Below are 25,030 nucleotides of genomic sequence, written 5' to 3' on the forward strand. Positions count from 1 at the left end.
GCCCCCTTCCATTCCCCGTATTTCATTCATATTGTCTTGCTTTAGTCAGTCGGTTGCACGTGGCCAGCTTGTCGTTAAGGTTCTTCGTGCGACGAGATGCGAGTCCTGTGGCGTGGTTTCCGGCCAAGACACACCGGTTTCGCTGTACCTAGGTAATCCCATGTGTGAGAAGGTTCCTCAAATTGTCGACTTGTGGGAAAAGACTGGATCTTAGACACCCCTCAACACGAGGGAAGACCACTAGCCATTCTAAACTAATCTAAGTTTAGGATAAGCAGCAGAATCACGAGGTATGATGGTGGTTTCAACCCCGCCTTGAGGGTCAGAGATATGTCCCCCAATCATCTCCGACATAAGCCACCAGATCCTCCGTATGGTGTTAGGGGGGACTTGAACCCTTTCCTGCGACACCCCGTCCAACCCAGAACTGAGGACGTTGCGATTGGCTTAACATCTCTCAAGTGAAGGCTTAAGGGTCCGGACAATGTCCTAGGATCCTCTTGCAAGGTTTCCTAGGGTCCGTCTAGCCTGCGCATGCTGCGGGTTCTGCGGGGAGGATATGATCTCTCTCAGATCGTTGGGGGCAAGGGAAAATCGGAAATTACCAGGGCAGGCATGGCATTGACATTAGACGATGCTACAGCTGGCCCACCACTTTTAGGGTGAGCTGCCTCGGAGGGCACAGTGTTTGGTTCGTTCTTGGATGTCACAGAGGAGCCGATCCCTGTTTCCGATGGTGACCACTTCCAAATCCACGACAGCTGATCATCGTCTCAAGGCCGTCAAGGCAAGTCCAGATCTACTCTTGTTCTGTTAATTCGCGACTGGCGTGTTGCTAACGGAAAATCCCTTAACCTGGGGGCTATAGGATGAGAAGAGAGAGGAATTGATGTGTGTGGTTCATGGACGGACGAGTCACTCTGAAGGGTGATGTGGTTGCAAGTTGACCTCTTGAAAAAGAAGATGAAGGAGTGACAATGGGGAGCGCCTTAACCCCATTCGTGTGGGCCGATAATTTAGTCCAATCATCTGCGCTTTTAGTCGCTGAATTTTGGCCAATCATGCCATTGAGGACGAGATCGACGTTCTGGTTGGATGGCTGATTGTCCCACATGGGAAAATAGCCTACATTAGTCCCCTTGCAAGGATGGATCCTCGAGAAGGGCACGAAGTCAGCCAGAAATCCGACGTGAATGGATACCTTCAAGTTTCCTTCGCATGGAGATTTATGACATTTTGTCTTGGAACCACGCTGGGCCCCACTCAGGCTTGCACCGCCCACGCCTGTACAAGTTGCATGTAGAAGTCGTCCTGTAATAATATTGCCAGTACAAGGACGAAGTCTGTGTGCGCTGATTGATGACTGAGGCACAACGGGAACTCGGCTGACCAGGGTGGGGGTACTCTGGGGGTTCTATCCTTGTCTTCTGTTTATGAGCACGGGAAGTAGAAGGATCTAAAGCCTGAGGTTATCAAGGTAACATGGGCTTGTGAATGATGCATTCAGGTACCAGGTAACCATGTCATGTACACCCTTGGATCCTCCGGAAGGTTATCGGTCCTTGACTCGAGTGTTAGCATCGAGCCATTTAAGCTATACATCATCGGCAACTGCCTGAAGATGGAGACTGACTGGGGATTTCCCCGCCCTATCAATATACTCTAGTCTTCTGTTCCTTGAATATCTGATGGGTGCGTTTTATCGGAGCAACGGCTCTAAACGTGCCATCCCGGGTTTAAGAGTCGAGTGTATGAAGTACATCTTAGTACTTTGTGTACTTTGCACACACTCAGCGGGGAACACACTTTGTATTTGTACGAAGTACGCAGTCATCAAGAGTTGAGGAGAAAGAGGGGCGGGCCGTTCTTTGGCCTAAACTACGGCTTGCCAGGGACACTGGAGAACAAACTAGCCCAGAATGGGAGTAGTGTCCACTAGACAAGAACGGGAAGTTCTCGATGCCTGTAGTACCTCGTACGTTGACCTTTGTGAAGGGAGGGATGGAGGACATGGAAGGGAAGCGCTACACCATTGATCTGATCCTATCGTCTAGAGAGAGAAGTATTTCACAACATTGAAGCAATTTGCAAACGACCTTAATCCCGGGTTGGTTTTCATCTATTCTCCCCTTGGATGATCATCAATAAGCCTAGGGCTGGGCTCGGCTCATCACGACATGAAACCCCGAAGTACGGGGTCAACAACAATGTTCTGGAGGGTGTTAGCTGACCATTTACAAGTAAAAAGTTGAAATGGCAAAAAGGTTCCTCCGTTGACTTGCCGGGGATTGGTGGGCAAGCAGGCTTCGATAAAAAACTTGAATGTGTACGAAATAAGTACGAAGTACGAAAGCGGGCGAGGACCTGCGCGTCAACGAATTGGTCCCAGGCAATCGAACATTCAATAAAAATCGAAAGAGGAAGAACTACAGAATATTATCGTGCTCTCAGCGATATGAGGTGCCTGCTTCCTTGCCTTGGATGTGGAGGATGCCTCGAGCTGTGGTGGACGCCAATGTCGTTGATGAGGCAACACGACCACCTCGTGGATGGGCGATCGGTCAGGACTCGGTATCTCCCTCCATCCACATCTCAACCGCAAGTTCACGTTTGCCCTTGGAAAAACAAGGAGTCAGATCAAATATCTTTCGACATGCTTCTAGCGGAGCGCCACATCCAATTTTTACGGCTGTCGAACCCTGAACAGCTTCTCTTTCACAGTGGGGAAGCGTCGAGTTCCCTATAGTCCGTCTCTTGTTATTATCTAGAGTGCAGTAGGGCCTGGCCTCAGAACAGCGACGTCTCCCTTATCCCACCCCACAAACCCGGACCGTTATTAGCATTTTAGCCGTCAGGGCTTGCCCATGTGGAGTGCTGCTGTTTGCTCCTTACGCAAGAAATATTGAGCCACATTGAGGCTTCAGTCTCCGCTGCCAGCGAGTGCGCAGTGTGCTTTCGTTTTCATAGTTTCGCATTATTACTGACCTTGAGGAGGGGTCTCTGAACATCCTTGATGTATCGAATGGCCTGGGAAGGTGTGGATGAAGTGTCCCAAGTACTATTGGTAGGCGGGGAACACGTGCCCCAACACCCGTCTCCAGGGACTTCGTAGGAGCTACTCACTGATGCTTCTTCCCTCTTCAGAAACTACCTCCTCGGGGATGAGCAAAAAGGAATGGAGCAAAGACATCGACTTAGAGACATTGATTTGGTCAATTTTAGACGAGGAAAATCTAGTCTACCCCGTGAGGATAATTGGGTATTGCTTCAAGCAGATCCTGGTTGAATTGGAGGCTAACAAGAATCGATTTGGTCCAGACGATCAACATGGAGAAATAATATTTTGCTTTTCTTTTTTACCCAGACACCAAAAACAAGGTCCCCCGAGCCCACCCATTTTGTCTTCCCGGGACGACTGGAAGTGAGTAGCTTCAATGGTGTGCTTGTGTATTTTACTTCGTCGTACCACGTGCACCTCATTGCTCCGATCCACCCTGGACCTGTGGTACCATGTAGATTTGGGACTTGGCTACAAAAGACTCTTGTCACATTGTTCGCTCGTTCTGATATTATTCCCATTTTTTGAACGATAACAGAAAGCGTCTCTCCCGAGTCCGGTGGCCCCTGCACCCATCCCCAACACCCCCAAATTCATAGCAATGAAATACCACCCTCCCCTGTCAGCAGGTAGCCCGAAACGGATATCTTTACTGGATCCACCCCCCTCCGGCACATTGTCATCCTTGTTTGGGTGACAAGTCCAGGTACATGTACTCCACGCTCTACTGGCCCACCACTGGGAAGGTGGACCGCAAATGGTAGGGATCGCAATCGCAAACCAGCTGCCTCGTCCCTTCCTCTCCGCCATGGATACGTGAGGTGAGGGCAAGAACTACTTCGTACGTCTTCGAAGTATTGTCGCTCTTCGCTTTTTTTACCCACTCTGCTCGTTCTATGTTCGAAGTAATCAAGTTAACTCTCCGGACTCCGTAATATTCCACTGCCACACGCGAGTCCAGGGGTCGCTATTCGTCACCTGCTCTGGCTTAGAAGCTGGACGAGATCAATGATATTGTGCATGCCTCCCACTGTTGAATACAAGTCCATCGATCCGTTCCATACTTCTCGATGAGAGTTGTCTCAATCGCTCCTGTCCACTGTACCTCCTGTGGGTGAACACTTTGAGGTATCATCGACTCTCTCTGCATCTGTCTCCCTTACAAAGGTCTAGGTCGGCCCAACCCTCCTCTATGTCTTAAGAATTTGAACATTCGTCCTTTTTTGACCCCAAAGCTGCATCGAGGCGCCTGCGCTCTGCAGCTCTCCGCCCCAAACGGGCCAACTTAATCCCCCTTCGGAAGCCGACAAGACGCACCTCATGTTTGCTTCACGAACAAGACCACATCCTTAGTGTTTTTAACTCCTTGGCCCCGACCGACCCTCACACCAGCCGTATAGCCAGGAAGACAGCCTACCTTCCGAAGGAGGGATTTCCGCCAACAGTCTGCGATTCCCCGCGATCGAGTAGTCGGCACCTACCAGTACGTGTGCGAGAAACCAGCAACGAGGTCGAGCTCTCCGTTCTGGCCGCCTTGAGGGGGCCGCCTCGAACCAAACTCTTACACCGAGAAGGATCACGAATCCACGCGGCCTGATTGCCTCCAACAAACACCAGCCAGGTAAATGGCATTGGTCTTACTCTCGAATATCCGAAAGACATTCTCTGTATCGCCAGTACTTTGAGAGGGTATCTCGACTGCAACTGACCGGCACTCCTCCTTTCTTCTTCTTCTCCAGGTGACGTGCCGGTCCCTCATCATCGGCATTTTAAGCGCGCACTCCTTTTTCTCCCCATTCGTTGTAGAACTTTTCTGGCTTTCAGGTTTCGGACTCGACTTCCAGGCGATAGGTTCGACACTGCACCAGCCATCGCGCGTATTTGACCATTACCTCTGTCATGCGAAGCCCTTATCATTGACATTCTTCCACAACTATCGCACGTGGGTCAACCGTCAGGAAGAGAGGACCTTCTGAGTTTATTGGTCCTCGCAGTTTTTTTGTGTTTTTTTTTTTTTTTTTTTTTTTGGATCGTTACTCTTTCTTTACCGCCAGGCTCTCCTCATACCCCCCCCCCCCCCCCCCCCCCTCCTTTGACTTATTTCCTGGATCAGCTGGAGGTGGAATTCTAAATTCAACTTGGGGTCAAGCAATGCACAACGCAATGATTGGAACTACTGGTATGGACCAGGAATCTCACCCAGCTCACGACAATTCTCAATATGGCTCTAGTTCGGGCTGGGTTGATGTCAACTCCTACAGCCAGAGTCCGTTGCCAGACTATGGAAACTTCAACTACATGACAACGGGGTTGCCCTCCGAGTCTCTGGCTCGGATCGCGCCGTCGCCGACTACTATCCAGACTCACCAACAGCGATCTCAATCCCAGGCTGGATCGACGCAACAGTCACCACAGACACCTCATCACCCTCAGCTGCCAATGTTGATAATGCCCTCGCACGCCTGGCCGAGTATGTTGACGAATCCCGTCACTTACTCCACGCCCCCCATGCCTATTCCAGCTGTTGCTCCTAGTCCTACCGCGGCACCCGCACCGGTCCAGCCGAAGCCCTCACGGCCATCTACCTCAACACCTCGGCGCACGCTGACGGATGACGACAGAAGACGTATGTGTCGCTATCACGAGGAAAACCCTACTGCCAAGCAACTGGACATTGGTCGGATGTTCGGTGTAGAGCGAAGGTAGGTCCTGCCCCACAGGAACACTCGTAATGCACCCGGGTTCTGTCTAACAAGTCTATCCCTTAGCACCGTATCCAAAGTTTTGCGCCAAAAGGACAAGTACTTGAATCCCGAGGATAGGAGTGTCTCACCTGTCAAACGCAACAAGGGGAAGCTACCAGACATTGAGCGGGCACTGGCATCATGGGCCCGCAAGGCCCAGCAATCCGGAATGGAAATCACGGATAGTGAAATCTGGGAAAAAGCCCGTCACTTCGCCCATGGTGTGAGCGGCACTGATCAGGTCCAAAAGCTCGGAATCTCGTGGCTGGAGAAATTTAAGCAAAAGCATGCAATCGGACAACCCAGGATCGTGAGACGAGCGTCCGAAACAAGCATACCAAATAGCGCCGCCAAAAGAGCCATTAGCTCGCCTCTACTGCCACAGTCGCAGGCACCGAATGGCATCTCTCCTGTCTCGCCAATAGCACAGCCATCCCCACTCTCGGGTACCAGGAGCGACGACGAACTCAAGGATGGTCTTGGATCAACAAACATATTTGGATTCAGGTCGGACACTTTCAAACGTGGTAATAACCAGAGTACGACATCTCTGTCTAGTGCGTTCACAGATGCAGGCACCTCATCCTTCTCGGGTAGCGCCGTTAGCCCAACTGGCCCATTTGCCTTCTCGCCAGACTCGAACGTTGGCGGGTTCCTCCCATCTGATCAACGACACCTACCCGGAGGGCCTGAGTCTCACTTTCAGCGACCTAGAAGCCAGACTTTCCCAACGCTGGATATTGAGTGTTTAAATCAGCAAACCACGAACCCAGAACCAGCAACACCCAAGTACGCCATCTCGTCCACCGCACCATCGTCTGCTTTAGAGTCTCCAGGCCGTGAACTTGATTCGCGGCATTTTAGGTTGACTTCCGTGATAACTTCATCGCCTCAACTTCACCACAGTAGCAGCAATGGCACCTTGGGCTCGAACGCCGCAGGCCTATCAGCCAATCAGTTAATGTCCCCACCATCGCCTCGGGTCGGGTCGAGTCCTAGTTCTCCTACGCTTGAGGATGCGCGTCGAGGGTTGGATCTTGCGCTCAGTTACGTGCAGAAGTCTGTTTCGAGGTACGATGAGAAGGACCTAATGGCAGTCATTCGCTTTTTTGAGGGGGTTGGCCTTCGCCAATATGCGCAGAACATGAAAGGCCCCGGCGCATCGATGCAGACATTAAGCAACCTCGGCCGTATTCCTGAGGGGGGAGAGGTCGAGATGACAAACGCTCCGGCACCAGCGTCTGCCAAACTGGAGACGATGATGGCCTAACGCGGCCAAACTCGAAGGGAACATCGTGTCGGGTGCTGCAGTTACCGGGCCATCTTCTTCGGGAACCAGGGCGCAACATCAGTGGGGTTTTGTTGTCCCTCCCCTCTTCATTCACTTCGGACGTTGGAGGGTCTTCAACTAGGATCAGTTATGGCCATAGGGCCTAAACCACGGAAGGGAAGTGGGAGAGAGAAGAGAGGAAGAGAACAAAAGAAGAATGATTTATTGCGCCTGCACTGCTATCCTCCTACACGAAAACGATGCCATCTATATTTCTCACCGAACGACGAAGGCTGTCTGTCTCTATCTTTGCGCAATATGCTGATATCCTTTTGTTCTGGGGACTGGCGTCAGAGAATTCCTAGCAACACTGCGGACATGGCGTTATCTCCCTGGGGTTTTGATTTTGCTTGCCAGGCTAGAGTCGCTCTTCACAGAAAGATATTTCGCTCACGCGACCATGGAGAAGCCTGGAATACTGTCTCAGATCGATTGTTTCTCGAATTTCTCACCGACTGTCGGATCAGCTCCCAACCTGGGCCTTTCCGGTTCACTGGGCGATATCCTGCATTAACGGGCGTCATTGGCGATGCGATTCCTTGATTCCGTTGCATTCAGGTTATTCACTCCTTGACTGAACATTTTAGCGAGTTTATTCCTGCCTTTTGTTTTCCTTTCCTTTTTGCTGTCTTTCCCTATTATTGTCAGCGCCGGTTCTCTTGCAACATTGTGTCTCTCGCGTTCTGGTATTTGGTTTCTGTTTCCATGTTATTCCCCTTGCCGATATCTCTTCCGTATCCTACATATTTCGGATTTCCTACTATTATGATTTCAGAAACGGGATGTTCATAAGGTCAGGGGAGTGTGTTTGTGTTCTTTCAGGAATATGGGTACCATGTCGCCTCTGCATCCTCGCAAGTGGCTGGAAAGGAGTGGGAAGGAAGGTTTGGGCATATGGAAGGGATAACATATAATGGGGGTTACACAACGACGCCTGGGTCAAAACAGAGTCACTTGGACCGCGAGGTCTCAACCGTGTTATTATTTTCCTTGTTCAGTTTTCCAATTTTTTTTTTTTTTTTTGCCCTCTTTCGCTGACGACATATTGGGAGAGAAAGGAGGATCCCTCAAGGCTATCTGGTATCCCGTTTTCCTTCCTCTCGTCTACGCTTTGAGAAGTCTCTCTCTCGAATCACCTTCTGAGTCCGGGTTTGAATGTTACAGAAGACACTCTGTCACCATGCCTCTGAAGCCGCCACGGATGAACAAGGATTGGAAAAAAAGAAAGAAAAAAACACATGAAAAGAGAAAGAAAAAAAAATATTGGGCGGCTATCTGTATTCTTAGCTTTTTTTTTTCTACCTTTTCCTACTTTTCTCCTGTTGCCCGGCTCTTTTTTTTCTTCTTCCTTTTTTTAATGTTTTTCTCTTTCCTTTCCTTTTCTTTTCTTTTATAACCGGTCTCAAAAAATACGATGAGTGTTAGCGTTGAGAAGAAGTGCAGGGCCGATGCTGTGTTTGTGTGTGTAAAATGTCCCGATGCTGTAAAGCCGGAATTGGGGAGAAGATTGGTGTGAAGATGAAGAAAATTATTAACATTATAGGTCTGTTTGTATCCGTACGGGTATCTAAATATACAGGTTGAGAACGACAAAAGAAGAAGAATTCGCTTCTCCGGAGATCAGTTAAGTCTCTCCTCCCACAGCTCCGAGACCCGCTTCTCCGTGAGTTCGGGCATCAGACGCACGAGTACAAGCTCGAGAACACTATACATAAGGTGCTTATTACAGTATTCATCAGCAAACACATCGAGCAAGGAGTCGTCAATGGCATCGACGACCTCAGAGTCAACCCCGTTCGAGCTAGCGGGCCTGGTGGCGGCCGACGTCCAGGGTGGGCGTCCGGCGAAATAGAGCGAGGTGAGCCAGGGAGGGAAGATGGAGGCGAGGGAGGCTGCGGAGCGGCGGCGGAGGGCGAGCAGTTGTTCGTCCGAAGTAGGGGGGAAGAGGGTGGGCGTGCCGGGGGCGTTGTTTGGGAAGAGGGCGGCTCGAAGGGAGCGGAGGAGTGGGGGGAGGCGGGAGGGGTCGAAGACGTGCTGGTGGAGGAGGTGAGAGAGGGTCCTAGAAGGCGGTTTTCTTGGTTAGCCATGTCATGACAAAATAAAAAGTTTCAGAGCCTCCATTTTTCTGGGGAGAGGGTGCCAAGAACGAAGGGAGGGAGAAGCATCAATGTTGTTTATGGGCAGATTTGACTTGGGTCGCGTGGGGGTCAGTGGTGTTTACGCGAGGTGAGCATGCTGTAAGACCGCAAAAGGAGGCCAAAAGGGTAGGAGAGGAGAAGGCCTAGGGGTCTTGTCAAATGGAGCAGAGGGATCAAAAAATTATCAAAGGCGAAGACGCCGGAGAAAGAGGCAGAGAGGGGAATACCCGCGACGGGAATGCATGAGTTGATGTGAAATGATTTCGCAGTAGCAAGAGCAGTAGCGGCCGTAGCAAGTGTCTAGCTCTAGGCATAGGTGCAATGCCGAACACTGGAAGAACCGGCACAGGCAAGAAAAAGGCTAGGGCCTCTCTCTCCGAGATCCTAGCCAGCCGTTGGGTGATCAACCATCTTTGCATCTCCCGAGGACGGAAATGGGCAACTTTAGTGGAAGGGTCGCTTGTTGTTCAGCAAAGTACCTCCCCGAAAGACAGGATCGAGGAACAGGTACCGGTACTTTGCAGGGAGAGCCAGTGAGAAGGTCGGGGGGGGGGCACAACGCACGTCGGTCGGTGTGCCTCGGGTGCAGTGGTAGATGGGTTGAGGGAGGGGGCGTTTGGTGTCTGATGCACAAGAAAGACCCTAGCTAGTAGAAACTGCCCATTGCTCCAGGGCCAGGCCATTGCGGGGCACAGCGTAAAGTTATGATGCAAATGGGGGAGCACAGAGCCCGTTGTCCGGCATCCGCGACCCTCCATCGGAGGGTGAAGCGATATGCTTTGTGGAGGAGGTGCAGCCGGGGGGGTGCCTGCACTTTGCAATAGCAGACGGATTGAGTGGTTTTTTAGGGAACGCCAAGTTGGTCCGAATGCCGTTCCCAAGCCTCGCATCCTCTAAATCCTCTGTAATTGGCACTTGCACGATGGGATTTCAGTATCCGGCCCCCCTTTGTGGGTTCGGGCGCCGGATCGGCGCCGAGGCTAGTGCCGCAGATAGCGACCTCTGCAGCATGTTCGAGGGGACGAGGATGTGATGGAAGAAAGGGGTGCATTTAAAGGTAATCGGAGTCCCAATGCTGAGCTCTGTCAATGAGTGGGACGAGCGAGCGGGATTGTGGACGGGTGGGCCAACCAAGATGGCTCACCAAACCGGTGCGAACTGCTGGGCGCGTAAACGCTGATACTGCTGCATTAGGCGGTTGCGGGTCAAACTCGGACCCCAACACCAAGAAGGCAATGGGAGAGGAATATGGCGATTTCGCGCCAAGATTGGTCGAGACTTTTATGGCCTAGGAAGCAAGGAGACGGAACGGGTGGACCTTTAACGAGAGCAGCCACTCCCTAGGCATAGTGCCATGCGGCATGGAGGGGGGGAGACGATATTCTCGCGCCAAGTTCATGACTGTTTCGCACTAAAGTTGGGAAGAAAATGACTCTCGTGAAGCTCTTCAACCAGACTCGGCCAGCTTCTTCAGTGGGGGGAGGGGGCCCGTGAATCTTGGCAGAGGACTCATCGCAAGATGTCCTGGTTCGCTGGGAGCTTCCGGGGCGGAAAAGCCCGCCACCAATCGCCGGCAACCGGCGTCGTCAGGAGAGCGATTTCTCCTGCGGAGGTTGGCCTACCAAGGCTGGTTGCAGCTGACAACCACACCCACAATCTAAACACTTGGCTGGTCGATGGGTAGACACACCATGGTAGAAACGAGGGTAGAAACGTGAAAGGAAGGTGCATGAGATCCCGTCTCGCTGACACAAGCCATTCTAATGAGATTCCGAATCTCAAATGCTCACTGGAACAGGAGCAGACCCAGTGACCATCCAGTCATGCGGTACCCTTGTAAATCCCTGCTTCGGAGCGGAACCAACATGGTGATAAAGCCAAAAAAATAGGGGGACGGCTCGCTTGCAAGGAAGGGGGTCGGAGACGAAGAGCCTGTAAAAGAGGGGTGTGCTTACCTATCCATGGTTCTATCCACATCCCCAATCCTCCCAGGACCATCCAATAGTCCCAGTTGCAACATTGATAGAGTACCGGCTAGCCAAGGCATACGACTCTGGAGCTCAATTAGATTCGCTATGCATGGCCATATCCTGAAGTCCACAAGAGGGACCTTGGCTGATGTGACTGGATCACCCTTTTCGAGGGAGGAGGCGTCGGGCGTGCTCGTATAGTCGGGACTGCTTTGACTCGTCAGATCTCCATTTTCGCTAAAGCTGCGGCCTCCTCTTCGTGGAAATGAGGAGGCAGTCACTAGCGTTGTGACAAGAAATTGGATCGAGACGAAGGCTAAAAACATCCAATGAATAACAGAAGACAGGAGCCCTTGGGCTGAGAAGCCCCGGCCAGCTGAGGCGGAGCTTGGCTGATCGTTGTCTCGTCGCTTGGGCCGGCGTCTCTTCCCCTCGGTGATATTCCTGGCGAGTATAGCGAGTCCCTCCCATATAAGCCACGGCTGAGATGCTTTGTTCGCGATGACGTTTCCGATGATCGTCTCGGACAAAATCTCCCCGACGAGGGATGTTAGGCAGGGGTTCTCGAGATCCTCGGTGGGCAGCAGAATGGCAAGGACAGCCCGGACAAGCAGTTGCCTGTACGCCCTCTCGTTCTCTCGTTGTAATTCCACAGCTTCGGGGCTATCCGGGGTAGGGACGGGCGAGAGGTAGGGGAGTGGGCAGAGGGAGTGATAGACCTCGCGCGGGTGAACCTCTATCGGTGGTCGCGCTATTGGATTCCGGGCGGCACGACGAGCTGGATGGAAAAGAACGAATAATTAGCAATTTTGCAAGAAGAAGGGGAGTGTGTCAAGGCAAGGAGATGGCCGTACCAGTAATGTGTCTATCAAGGAGGTCGGGAATCTCATCTAGCAGCAAGCTCTCCAAGTCGACCTTCCTCAGTCTCTGTTCCACAGCTCTTGTGCAGTGCGCAATAATCTGTACAATTTCGGCCACAAAGGTCTCGTCGGGGGTGATCTTGCTGTACCACGCTTGCACAAACTCCTTTAGTATGACCGCCAAGAATGCGTAGAGCTGGAGGTCGACGTCGTTTCGACTCGTCAGAGGTGGCAGAAGCTCCTCAATCGGGGCCGCCGCATTGCGTCCCGCGTCGCCATTCTGCTGTGGGCAGAGCGTGCGACGAATAAAGGCTGCTGTGGCCTTGTCGGATAGATAGTCTGGCGCGGTGGAACGGGGGCCTCGCCTGGATACCGGAGCGGAGGCTGCGTAGTTGCGAGATGAGGCCTGGGATGTTGTCCGAGAGTGCGACGATGGCTTCGGAGTCGATGATTTCGGCGGGGCGGCAGGCACTGCCATGACAACCTTTGAGCAGCTCTCACGCTGCCATGTCACTAGAAAGACTGGGGTGGCGGCGTATGATCGTTCGTACGGATCTCTATCGGAAGAACGCAGAGGTGCGATACGTAGTCTGCGGCGTTGATAGAAAATGGTCGGTCGGTTGAAGAGCGGCGATGTGGTGGTAGTACACGTGTGTCGTGTGCTGGTGACGTTTGCGCGGTTCGACTCTGCAGGGCGGCACAGTGCAGGGCTACAGGGGCTGATGCGCTGTAGCCGTGCGCTAAACGCAGCAATAGGTGGGCCCGAAATTCTGCAAGGCTGACAAAAGAGCCCGATGGGGCTCAAGAGTGGTTACACTCCAAGGGCAGAAACTAATTCTCATTGAACACACGAACGTGAGTGACGAGTCTATTTTAACAGAGTAGTTATAATATATGTCTATCCTGGTGAAATTACCACATGTAAAATACAAGGGACGGTATGTAAGGCCGTCCGACTCCAGTTTCACCGGCGCTCCAACAAGATTGTACAGTTCACCCACTCTTACACGCAAGCCTAAGCAGCATCCTCCTTTCTCGTAGTCTCGTATCTATAATCTCAGGGTTAGCAATGAATTAAATTATGGCAGTGCCCCTTGACACCAAGGTCGAGGGTGAAGATTAAGAGGGACAAGGGGGACGGGGGGCTTACCTCTTTCCACGGAATGCCCAAACACCCCAGTTACCACAGCTGACGTCCTGGGGATCGAGATCGTTCAAGTCCCACTTGAGACTTCGGAAGAGATTCTCACCAGGCTCGAGGAGCATATCGAACTCGCCGCGAGCCGTCTCATGTATCCAGTCGATGTCTCTTTGCATGTCGAACTGCGTGTATCCGGTGCAAATGATTGGGAGCTTAGTCTCTAGGAGCATAGGCAGAGTTTCTGTCCACTCGTGACTGCTGGCGGGATGTCCAAGACCAGGGTGGAAGAGCACGAAGCAGTCAAAGTAGGGATCGTACGGCGTGAAGTATCCGGTCTTGTGGATCGTGTGGTAGTAGTCCACGATGGTGCTGATCTTCAGGTTCTGGCCTACGCGGTCTTCGACAACCATACCGAAGGGGTTCTGCGGTGTCCTCTCTGGCAACGGGAACTCGTCGTCGCGGTTTGCCATACTCTCCGGACCGATGAAGATGAGGTGGAGCCTCGAGTCGGGGAACAGATGCGCAAGCTCCATCCAGGCATTGCGCGGGAGGGAGGATTCAGCTCGGGCACCAAGGATGAAGATTCTCATCGGCGGCGGGGTGGGTCTAAGACCCTTGATGTCTGTTCCTCCTCCGGACTTCGGCGGGTGAAGCGAATAACGCAGAGCTATGATTGTCAGTCACGGCATCCCGAAGTCGACTAGACTGGACAATGAACTTACCACTAAAACTCTTCAACCCTTCCGCAGTAACACGGTTTCTGATATTGTACGGAGACAACTCGTGGAGGACGCTTCCGATGGTAACCGGATACGTGAGAAGCCTGGTAGCGTGCCGCATAGCCCTTTCTTCATGGATGGCTGCATACTGCCGAGAATACATAAACGTATCCCAGTTCAGCAAATTCACAACCGCCTCCGGAAGCTGCTCTGCACCAAACTGGAACTCGGGGAAGACCCGACCAGACCTCAGATCATGCTCGTCTTCGTTGATCTCTCGCAGGGTATCACAAATCTCAAGGTGCGCCTCGTAGTCGTCCATCCAGTGGCCCTCGCTGCAGTACACAGGAATACCACAATCCGGGCATTCGAAGTGCACATGAGCCGGTGCTAAGCTGCCGCCTTGCTTAGTTGCGTCCTCCTCCTTGGGCGCTACCGTAGGCAAGTGAGTCAATCGGTGGTCCGGGTGCGGGCAGTAGGCGTGCTGCCTTATGAACTCGGCCTTTCTCCTTATTTCGGGCAGCGGAGATGTCGAAAATGGGTGGAAGAGATCGTTCTTCTGGAGTCTGGGTTTTCTCCCATGTGCATCAGATACTTCGCTTTCCGCCGCCGCCGCCTCCCTCTCAACTGAACGGGATGTCGAGAAATGCCTCGGAACTTGTTGCGTGTGCGCAGCTAGGTTACAACTTGGAACGATGCCGTCGGGGAGCTGTCGCGTCGTCGAGTGGACTGATCTGGATCTTGCGGGAGTCGTGGAAGCAGTAGATTTAGCTAGGTTGCGCGCAGCGGAGAAGTACCGCCGAGAGGTCCTGGACATGGCCAGCCTCACGGCCGAGTCTACCGGTCGAAACATGGCTGGGAGCGGCGCAAAAATCCCGACAATTGAGGGTTGGGTTGGTGTCTGAACTCTTCCAAGTCACTGTCGACTCGTGAAGGAAAAGCTCCGGGACACTGTGGGGTGATGATTTTCCTTCTCCGATGGATGTTATGCGTTTATGGGATACATTGACCTCTCGGGCCAATTTTTTGCGACCATTTGCTTCAATCGGGGCGATGTGGAGACCTAATCAAAAACAGCCATAATTTTTACGACTCGACTCCTTCACTGTGGATTCAATGCCTACCTCAACCTAGAGGAGCGGCGACTGCAGAATTTCTCCTCATCTCGAACCAAGCGTCTCTCCATTTCAAGAGCCCTAAAGGCTCTTGAGACGATCGCAACCATGGCGACCACGTCGAACATGTTCCTCTACTCGCTGACCATCCAGCCACCCACTCACATCACACAGGCTGTGGTCGGTCAGTTCGCGGGCACCAAGGAGCAGCACATTGTGACTTCATCGGGCTCACGTCTCGTTCTCCTTCGTCCTGACCCTACCCAAGGGAAGATCATCACGCTTCTATCCCACGATATCTTCGGTATCATCCGGTCGATGGCAGCTTTCAGGCTAGCTGGAAGTAGCAAAGGTATGCAACAGCCCTTTCCCTATCTTTTCTTGATTCCCTAGTGACGAGTTTTTTGAGCATCTTGTTTAGGTGCCGGCTAGCGGAAGGTACACAATGCTAAACACTTCGTCTCATAGACTACCTCATCCTCGCCACTGACTCTGGAAGAATTACCATCCTCGAATACATTCCTGCGCAAAACTGCTTCACGCGAGTGCATTTGGAAACGTTCGGAAAGTCTGGTGTCCGAAGAGTAATTCCCGGGGAGTACCTTGCGTGCGACCCGAAGGGAAGAGCTTGCCTTATTGCCTCAGTTGAGAAGAACAAGCTTGTCTACGTCTTGAACCGAAATGCCCAGGCTGCCCTGACCATTAGTTCTCCTCTCGAAGCCCACAAGCCCGGTGTCCACGTGCTCTCGATGACTGCGTTAGACGTCGGTTACGCCAACCCCGTCTTCGCTGCTCTCGAGACAGATTATACCGAGGCTGATCAGGACCCGACCGGCCAAGCTGTCGACGAGATCGAGCCTCATCTGGTATACTACGAGCTCGATCTTGGTCTCAATCATGTGGTTCGAAAATGGTCCGAGCCCGTAGACCGTACGGCAGCGATGTTATTCCAGGTCCCTGGAGGGAATGACGGCCCTAGTGGAGTCTTAGTCTGCGGTGAAGAGAGCGTTACTTATCGTCACTCGAACCAGGACCCCTTCCGTGTTCCCATTCCCCGGAGGCGGGGTGCCACCGAGGATCCTTCGAGGAAGCGCAACATCGTCGCCGGAGTGATGCATAAGTTGAAGGGAAGCGCAGGAGCTTTCTTTTTCCTGCTGCAGACCGAAGATGGCGACTTATTTAAAGTCACAATCGATATGGTTGAGGACGACGACGGTAACCCGACTGGTGAAGTGAGGCGGCTGAAGATCAAATATTTCGATACCGTACCCCTCGCTACAAGTCTGTGCATCCTGAAAAGTGGCTTCCTCTACGTTACCAGTCAGGCTGGCAATCATCAATTCTACCAGTTTGAGAAGCTTGGAGATGATGACGATGAGCCTGAATTCTCCAGCGATAATTTCCCCGCCGACCCCAATGCTTCCTATGACCCCGTCTATTTCCATCCGAGACCAGCGGAGAACTTGGCTTTGGTGGACAGCGTGGACTCTATGAACCCCCTAGTTGACTGCAAAGTCGCCAATCTGACAGATGAGGATGCGCCTCAAATCTACACCGTCTGTGGAAGCGGTGCGAGGAGTACTTTTAGGATGATAAAACATGGACTTGAGGTGGAAGAAATCGTCGCCTCTGAGGTCCCAGGTATCCCGTCTGCTGTTTGGACTCTCAAGCTTAATCGCGGGGACCAATACGACGCCTACATCATTCTTTCCTTCACCAACGGGACTTTTGTCCTCAGCATCGGCGAAACTGTTGAGCAAGTAAACAACTCTGGTTTCTTGACATCAGTCCCGACGCTGGCTGCGCAACTCCTGGGCGAGGACGGCCTCATCCAGGTCCATCCCAAGGGCATCAGGCACATCTGCCGCGGGGAGGTGCAAGAGTGGGCAGCACCCCAGCATCGCTCCATTGTGGCGGCAGCGACCAATAGCCATCAAGTGGCGATCGCCCTGAGTTCGGGCGAAATCGTTTACTTCGAAATGGACGCTGACGGCTCCCTAGCGGAATACGATGAGAAAAAGGAAATGAATGGCACTGTTACTTGCCTTAGCCTTGGCGAGGTCCCTGAAGGCAGACGGCGAAGCTCGTTCTTGGCAGTAGGATGTGACGATTGCACTATCCGTATCCTCAGTCTCGACCCGGATTCGACATTAGAAAGCCGGTCGGTTCAGGCTTTGACTGCAGCCCCATCATCTCTATCCATTATGGCCATGTACGATTCCTCTTCGGGAGGATCTACCCTCTATCTTCACATCGGGTTGCACTCCGGGGTGTATCTTCGGACAGTTCTCGACGAAGTCACGGGCGAGTTAACGGACACGAGGCAGAAGTTCCTTGGTCCTCGCCCTGTTAAACTATCCCAGGTCTCTGTTAAGGGCCAGACATGTGTTCTGGCTTTGAGCTCACGACCTTGGCTGGGCTACGCAGATCCAATCTCCAAGAGCTTTGTTATTACACCCCTAAACTATGTTGATCTAGAATGGGGTTGGAACTTCACAAGCGAGCAGTGTGAGGAGGGTATTGTTGGTATACAAGGTCAATCGCTTCGGTAAGTTGATACCCTTCCCCTTACTTTCTATGCCGTTTCCCCCTTGTCAAGTGCTACATGATGATAAAAGGGATCCTATTTGCCTCTTTAAACAAACAAACAAAGGCAATGAGGACTACCATTAATTGTTCCTTCTGAAACGCACCCAACTCTGTTCTTTTTCTCTATCCCGACACTTGTCATTCCATCGAAATTGAGGATGTGAACTAACAAGAGCTCGGCTTAGGATCTTCTCCATCGAAAAACTAGGTGAGACTCTGATCCAGAAGTCTGTTCCTCTTACATATACCCCTAAAAAGCTCGTCAAACACCCCGAGCACCCTATTCTCTACACAATCGAAGCAGACAACAATACCCTACCACCAGAGCTCCGTGAGCAGTTGCTGGCCGACCCCGGGGTTGTAAATGGAGACGGCACAGTTTTACCCCCTACTGAGTTCGGCTATCCGAGAGGCAAGGGCCGCTGGGCGTCATGCATCAATGCCGTGGATCCATTGGGAGATGAGCCACGAGTAACGCAGACCATCGACTTCAAGAATAACGAAGCTGCCACTTGTACTGCTATTATTCCATTTGCCAGCCAAGATCAGGAACCTTTCCTTGTCGTAGGAACTGGCAAGGACATGATTCTCAACCCTCGCCAGTTCTCTGAAGGATACATACATGTATACCGTTTCCACGAGGAAGGTAAGGAGCTCGAGTTCATTCACCAGACCAAGGTTGAGGAGCCTCCCAGTGCAATGCTCGCCTTCCAGGGCAAATTGCTTGTGGCCATCGGGAAGACGCTGCGCATCTACGACCTTGGCATGAAACAGATGCTCAGGAAGGCGCAGGCTACCGTCTCGGCCCATCTCATCGTGTCCCTTAACGTACAGCATAACCGCATCGTTGTGGGTGATGTGATGCAAGGGATCACCTACGTCGCGTACAAACCAATGGCGAACAAGCTCATTCCCTTTGCAGATGATACGATCTCGCGTTGGGTGACTTGCACGACAATGGTGGACTACGAATCAGTGGCCGGAGGCGACAAGTTTGGCAACCTATACATTCTTCGTTGCCCACTCCAGGCGAGTGAGGAGGCAGATGAGGATGCAACCGGCGTACACCTCCTTCACTCTCGGGACTACCTCCACGGCGCGCCAAATCGGCTGGATCTCATGGCGCACTTCTACACTCAGGACATTCCCACAAGCATCACCAAGACCAACCTAGTTGTTGGCGGCCAGGACATTATACTCTGGTCTGGAATTAACGGCTCCATAGGGGCTCTAATTCCCTTTGTCAGCCGCGAGGATGCCGATTTCTTCCAGACTCTGGAGACACATATGAGGAGCGAAGATCCACCTCTGGCTGGCAGGGATCATCTTATCTACCGTGGCTACTACGTTCCTGTCAAGGGTGTCATCGATGGTGACCTCTGCGAGCGGTACGCCCTCCTTCCCAACGACAAGAAGCAGATGATTGCGGGAGAGCTGGACCGGTCCGTCCGGGAGATCGAGAGGAAAATTTCGGTATGTCGAGTTCCCTTTTAGTAACCATTGTCCCCCTCCCCTAGCTACATGCTAACAAACCCTTTCCTTACAGGACGTCCGGACACGCTCAGCTTTCTAATTAACCGTTATCGATGGTCTGCTTTTATCGAGGGCTTTTTCATGCAACTGGAATGGTGTGGTGTTTGCTTCTTATACCTGTACAATGGATCTTGGCGAAGGGTGATTTGATACTCTTGGGGAGCAGGACGGTTCACTTTTGACACGATGAATACCAGGCTGGAGAGGATTCAAACGGCGGGTCAAGTTCGTTAGTGACCCGATATTTTTAGGGAATGGTCATGTATATAGGCTTTTAATGATGATGATCCCCAAAATCGCGCTTAATGAAATTAGTAAACTAGTTAGAAGCGAAACATGCTTCCGTATCTTTGAACAAGGCGTCGTCTTCATCTGATCTTGCTTGTTAAGAGCGAGGAGTCTGACACTGGTCAATCGAACTTAACGTCTTGTCACTAGCTCTTCAGGACCTTTCTAGTGGTAGTGTAGTGGTTGGGGTATTATCTTCATCACTAAAATAGCCCAATCCAGTCTACTTTACTGGGTCCTTCTGCTGTTGATCACGTGACTTTGTAGGTGAAGATAGCGCCTGGCGCAATTTAGGACAAGTTCAGAAGCTGGCGTCGCCCTTGTCGCCTCTTGACTTCAAGCCGAGCCGGTCTTCCAAGCTCGCCACCAAAGCTTTTGAAGCCGTTACAACCACAAGGCAGCAGATCACATCAACAGAACGAACGAAAAATGAGCAACTCAGGCTTCTCCTTAGGCTTGCGCCTATCCAAGAAAGCATCCAAACCCGCACCAGGCAAGAGGAAAGCATTCGGCGGCGATTCCGACTCCGACACAGAATCCAAAGCGCCGGCCGCCACTGCCACGGCGCAAGGCTTCGAGAGCGTTGTAGAGATCGACGTGCTAGACGAAAGCTTAACAACAATACCAGCAGAGCGGGCGCCCTCTCCGGAACCAGGCGCGAGAAAATCCAAGAAGAAGAATGGCGCGCCGCCGACGAAACCGCCGACGTTAAAAAAGAAGAGTGTGCCGGAGGGGATGTTTGGAGATTTATCTGGTGCGCTATCAGCGCGGAAGAACGCCGAGGAAGGCGCAAAAGTAGACGCTAGCTTATACGACTACGACGGGGTATACGAGACGATGAAGCCGCAAAAGGCGAAGAAGGAGGAGGGAGAGGATCGGAGACCCAAGTACATGAGCGGATTGCTAGCGGCCTCGGCGGTGCGGAAGAGGGATCAGCAGATCGCGGAGGAGAAGAGGATCGCTCGGGAGAGGGAGGCGGAAGGGGAGGAGTTCGCGGACAAGGAGAAGTTCGTGACGGCGGCGTATAAGAGGCAGCAGGAGGAGAATAAGCGGTTGCAAGAGGAGGAGAAGAAGAGGGAAGAGGAGGAGGCGAGAAAAAATAAGGGCGGGGGGATGACTGCTTTTTACAGGGATTTGTTGAATCGCGAGGAGAAGGAACGGGCGGAGATTGTGAAGGCGGCGGAGGAGAAGGCGAGGTCTGGAAAGACCGGGGAGGAAGAGGAAGCGGAGGAGAAGGAGAAGACGGAGGCGGAACTTGCTTGGGAGATGAAGAAGGAAGGGGTTTCTGTTACCGTCAATGAGGACGGTCAGATTGTGGACAAGAGGCAGCTGTTGAAAGGAGGTCTTAACGTCGTGGTCAAGAAGCCGGAGCCGAAGAAGGATGCCGAAAGCAGGTCGTCGTCGCAACGAGAACGAGACTGGGGCCGGACCCAAGGCCGAGGATTTGTCGGCGCCGGTGGCGGCAAGCGGGCCATGATCGAGAGGCAGTCGAAGATGCTGGAGGAGCAGCTCGCCGAGTCTCTGAAGAGGTCGAGGGAGGAGGAAGAGGAGGAGAAGCAGAAGACGATTGAGAAGTTGACGAAGTCAAAGAAGACGGAGACGGATATCTCGAGTGCACGGGAGAGGTATCTTGCGCGAAAACGGCAAGCGGAGGAAGAGAAGAAGAAGAAGGGTACTGAGGCTTAGTGATTTTTGCCTCTTTGCTTGTATTATATGACTGTAATGATAACCACGAAAAGAAAATATGGGGTACGTTGGAGAGTAATAGATTCAATTAGCAGCCTGGTTTCATCCGCTGCCGTATCTATATTATTCCTGTTTTTTGTCTTTGTCGCTAGTGTCACAAAGGTTGTCTATGGAGTTTGTTTGAACCCAAAATGAACCCACGATATTGATATACATACCCCCCCCCCCCCCCCCAATCGTACAATTCGGTCCGGAAATCCAACATTCCAAATCTTCATGAGATATGGTTACAAACGAATCGCCTGAAAACACCCAGCAGGCATTCGCTGAGCTGCTCTATATGCTCGTCCAGCCAATCCCCCTCGGAATAGATAAACGAACTTATACGAAGCTATCGTTCTTAGCGTTCTCTCCACGTAACCTCGCAATGTAGGTCGAATTGACGAGATTCCAGGCAGCCATGTACTTCTCCATGCAGTTCGTCACGCAGGTCGATTCGGTGCTCGAGAGGGAGGTGCCGGGCTTGGGGACGCACTTCTCGAAGCAGCTAGATTTGAGGTTCTATATTGCCCAAATATGTTAGACCCAAAACGGACCATCAATCGTTTTCTGGTCCCCTGGCAACAGGTTTCGGGAAAAGCCCATATGGCGAGAATTTGGGATACACGTACGTTCATGAGCTTTTGCGCGTTCGCGACGCTGGCTTCGGTGCGGACCTGCTGCATAACAGCATTCTTGACGGCTGTGGAATCCATTCCGGGTATATGTGGAGGGAAGCTAACTTCGAACTTCGAGAGGGAGAATCTGAGGGTGCGGAATGCGACGTTGTTATACGGCGACGAAGACTTGCAGATGGTCGTTTTCGGTTGAGGTTGTTCTTTGAGCTCCGAGCTTGAAGGATAAATTTTTGGAGCAGGGGTTTTGCACTTAGACGTCACGTCGTCACGTGGTATAGCTTGGTCTCCGAGAGCGTCGACTTCATGAACCAAGATGGATCAATTGAGTACTCTCACAAATTTAGAGTCCCAAATGGAGAATTAATTACTTCCTCCTCTCGTTGTCTGGATGTTCCAATCTGCAAGAATCCAGTAGAATTGATGCTAGGTTTACAGTTGTCGTGTTCCAAGCTCAAGCAGCACCTCTTCCGTGGAGATGTGCTGTGACACCCGAACTTCATCCTTCTGCACGCGCATCGTGGTGGTTTCATGTTTGAAATCAACAACAGCAAATGCCAAGAAATAGTTCAGAAAATATATATATATACAATTCTAATCATGGATACAAATCTATATGAAAGATTAACCACGCATGCTAAGCTCAAATACCCCTGTTGAAAACAACGAGTCCGTCCTTCCCTCCCTTGCCATGGAACTCAGGTTCTAAACTATCCGCCCTAATGCTCTGTCGCTGCGGGAACGCAGCCAGAGCAAGCGGCAACACAGCAAACGATGTGCCAAGGATAAGACCGAGGTTTACGGGGATGGTAAAGTGAGGTCGGCGCTTGAGCCACTCGGTCTTTTGCAGGCGGACAAGGATGAGAGGGGGGATAACCATGATCGGTGAGCTGTTCAACACTCGGCTAAGGGCAGTCTCGCTGACAGCGATAGTCGCCGCCTTCTTACTCTTACCGAGCGAAGGCACGTCGGACTCCGACTTGCCCTCGGCAACGAGCTTGGCCTTGTCGGCGTCGGAGAGCACGGGGAAGACGTCGATACCCTTGCGCATCTCTTCGCCTCTCATGAGGAAGACGTTGAGGGCACCGGCGGACGCAACGGCCGCGAAGGGCACCAGGCGAGAGAGGATCGTCTTGGTGGCGGGAGAGACGCGCTTGAGCCGTGGCACGAGCTTGTTGAGGCCGACGGCGACGGAGCAGGAGGCGGTGACGGCCATGGCGTAGGATTGGGCGAGTTGTTGGTAGGTTAGCGGAGAGGACTTGTTCGCGTTGGCGCTGTTGATGGCCACGTTTAGCGACTGGTTAACAACCTGCCATGCTATCGTTCCCACGGTCTGGGTTACGTTGTTAGCTCGACGCCGCCTGTGCTTGCGACTCAATGCCGCTCGAAGCGTGCTTGAAGGAGTGCCTGCAGAGACACGGTACATACCCCAAGCCCAGGTTGAAGCATGCCCGCCGTGACAACCAGGTTGGAAAGCACGAAGCAAGACATGCGGAACGGCAAGAAGATCGGCTCGCCGGTGTCTACCCACAGTTAGTAGTGTTCGCGGGGCGCGCAATTGACAACATTTGGAGTCGCTTCATACCGGGATGAAGAGTTGAGTCGACGATCTTCTTGGCTTGCCATAGTTCCGGAGTCATGTGTTGGGCACGACCCTCCTTGTAGTCAACTATAAGGCTCCTTGCTCTCTCAAGTCCCGTCTTTCCGGCAAATAGAGTCCTGGAATGCCATCGCAAAGGCAACTGTTAGCCATCGTCGCATGTGTATATGCGTTGATATGTTGATACATATAGGCAGAGTGAGTCAATGGGGCACCACATGTCGCTGGCGACGCTACAAGCTTCGACACGGGCTCGGCGCGACATCTCCCGCACTGTCTCTCTCTCCAATTGGCTTTTACGAATTCCGTCTCACCTCGGGTCAGAAAGTCCTGCGGCGTGTTGCACCCGACCCCAATAAGTGCTCAAATCATACTGGGACTCGGGCAGGGCCCTGATACCGGGGAGGGAGGCCGACATGTCGCCTCGTCCAAGTTAAAAATTAGATGACCGCAGAAAATTGAACGAAACAAACTCAATTCCACCCAGGGTCGGGGCAGCGCAGAATATGACGGGAGTTCTAGTCGGGTATCTCTAAAAAAAGAAAAAAGAAGAAAAAAGAATCGCTATGCGTGGGAGAGGTTGGTCGGGGGAGGAGAACTGGAGGGAGGAGGAAGTCTGCGGGTAAGAATTGATAAGAGCCGTGGAGCTAGTCACAAAGAACTGATTCACCGCTTCAAGCCGAGCCTCGAGGGAAATGCAGATACAAACTAAACAAGAGGAAGAGAGAGGGGGGGAGGGGGGAAGAAAAAGAAGGTAAAAAAAAAGAGTGACAAGAAGTATTCTAATTACGGAGAGAAATCCAGAGCAGCCTTGATCCTCGATCTAAAAAGAAAGAAACGATAAGGTGAGAAAAAAAAAAAAAAAATGAGATCGCCGGTTCTCACTATCCAAATCCAAACGCCATTGGTATCGGCTCAGGACAACATACGCCAGGAACGGCAAAAAAAAGCATTGAACTTGTCAAGCGACCCCGGTAGGATTCGAACCCACAATCTTTAGAGCCGAAATCTAACGCCTTACCATTAGGCCACAAGGCCGATAATGACTAAGTTCGGTACTAGGGATAGCGGTAGTGGCCAATATAAACCTACCTCAAGACGAGATCCAAGATCAAGATTGGTCGCTGCTCACATAATCCATTGGCTGCCAAGGTCGTGCACAAAATCGGAGACCCTCACCCGCCGCGTGGCTTGAGACCGCCCTCTTTTCTGCCCCGTTTGATCCTGGGAAAAGATGTCTAAATCACCTTATCTTACGTATTGCTCTGTATACGGAAAAGAAAGACCAGTCCGCCCAGAATCAACTTACTTCCAGCGCCCATCGTTCTCCTGCCTGTGTTTCCCCTCTTCCTCGACGTCGCCTCCGTGCCAGAATCGACGTTTCGCTTTGGACTTCTCCCAGGTGGCTGAGGTTTCAGCTTCTTTGAAGCGCATCGTTGTCGCCGGCTCTGTAGCTGACAACCGATCAGTTACGCCGTAACTGTCTTGCTCTGCGCTCCCTTAAGCACTCACTTATATATAGTTCTTCGTACATTATCCACTCTAAGGATGGATGAACTTGCCGCTGGCTTATCTCGCATCACCC

General features: G+C 52.1%; 5 protein-coding genes and 1 pseudogene across 5 annotated transcripts; 3 read left to right on the plus strand and 3 right to left on the minus strand.

Moving 5' to 3' along the window:
• Window positions 1-5,209: 5,209 nt before the first annotated feature.
• SAPIO_CDS5850 (uncharacterized protein) lies at window positions 5,210-7,072 on the plus strand (the record flags this gene model as incomplete). Its single annotated transcript, XM_016788092.1, has 2 exons — window positions 5,210-5,760; window positions 5,827-7,072. The coding sequence occupies 2 exons, from the start codon at window positions 5,210-5,212 to the stop codon at window positions 7,070-7,072; spliced, it is 1,797 nt and encodes a 598-aa protein (XP_016642408.1).
• Window positions 7,073-8,752: 1,680 nt separating this feature from the next.
• Window positions 8,753-12,578, minus strand: SAPIO_CDS5851 (uncharacterized protein; the record flags this gene model as incomplete). Its single annotated transcript, XM_016788093.1, has 6 exons — window positions 8,753-9,191; window positions 9,835-9,893; window positions 10,415-10,558; window positions 10,961-11,015; window positions 11,226-12,018; window positions 12,095-12,578. 6 exons carry the CDS (start codon window positions 12,576-12,578, stop codon window positions 8,753-8,755), a joined length of 1,974 nt encoding a protein of 657 aa, XP_016642409.1.
• A 537-nt stretch (window positions 12,579-13,115) lies between these two features.
• Window positions 13,116-14,813, minus strand: SAPIO_CDS5852 (mRNA processing protein; the record flags this gene model as incomplete). The annotated part of the gene is made up of 3 exons (XM_016788094.1): window positions 13,116-13,149; window positions 13,251-13,908; window positions 13,964-14,813. The coding sequence occupies 3 exons, from the start codon at window positions 14,811-14,813 to the stop codon at window positions 13,116-13,118; spliced, it is 1,542 nt and encodes a 513-aa protein (XP_016642410.1).
• A 370-nt stretch (window positions 14,814-15,183) lies between these two features.
• On the plus strand, window positions 15,184-19,237 carry SAPIO_CDS5853 (Pre-mRNA-splicing factor rse-1; the record flags this gene model as incomplete). The annotated part of the gene is made up of 4 exons (XM_016788095.1): window positions 15,184-15,427; window positions 15,544-17,623; window positions 17,850-19,137; window positions 19,211-19,237. 4 exons carry the CDS (start codon window positions 15,184-15,186, stop codon window positions 19,235-19,237), a joined length of 3,639 nt encoding a protein of 1,212 aa, XP_016642411.1.
• Window positions 19,238-19,914: 677 nt separating this feature from the next.
• SAPIO_CDS5854 lies at window positions 19,915-21,171 on the plus strand (annotated as a pseudogene; the record flags this gene model as incomplete).
• A 381-nt stretch (window positions 21,172-21,552) lies between these two features.
• Window positions 21,553-23,863, minus strand: SAPIO_CDS5855 (uncharacterized protein; the record flags this gene model as incomplete). The annotated part of the gene is made up of 6 exons (XM_016788096.1): window positions 21,553-21,732; window positions 21,843-22,097; window positions 22,510-23,178; window positions 23,274-23,368; window positions 23,431-23,564; window positions 23,760-23,863. 6 exons carry the CDS (start codon window positions 23,861-23,863, stop codon window positions 21,553-21,555), a joined length of 1,437 nt encoding a protein of 478 aa, XP_016642412.1.
• Between the last annotated feature and the right edge of the window lie 1,167 nt (window positions 23,864-25,030).

The sequence above is a fragment of the Scedosporium apiospermum genome (assembly GCF_000732125.1).
Source record: "Scedosporium apiospermum strain IHEM 14462 chromosome Unknown SEQ_SAPIO_0099, whole genome shotgun sequence".
Lineage (NCBI taxonomy): Eukaryota > Fungi > Ascomycota > Sordariomycetes > Microascales > Microascaceae > Scedosporium > Scedosporium apiospermum.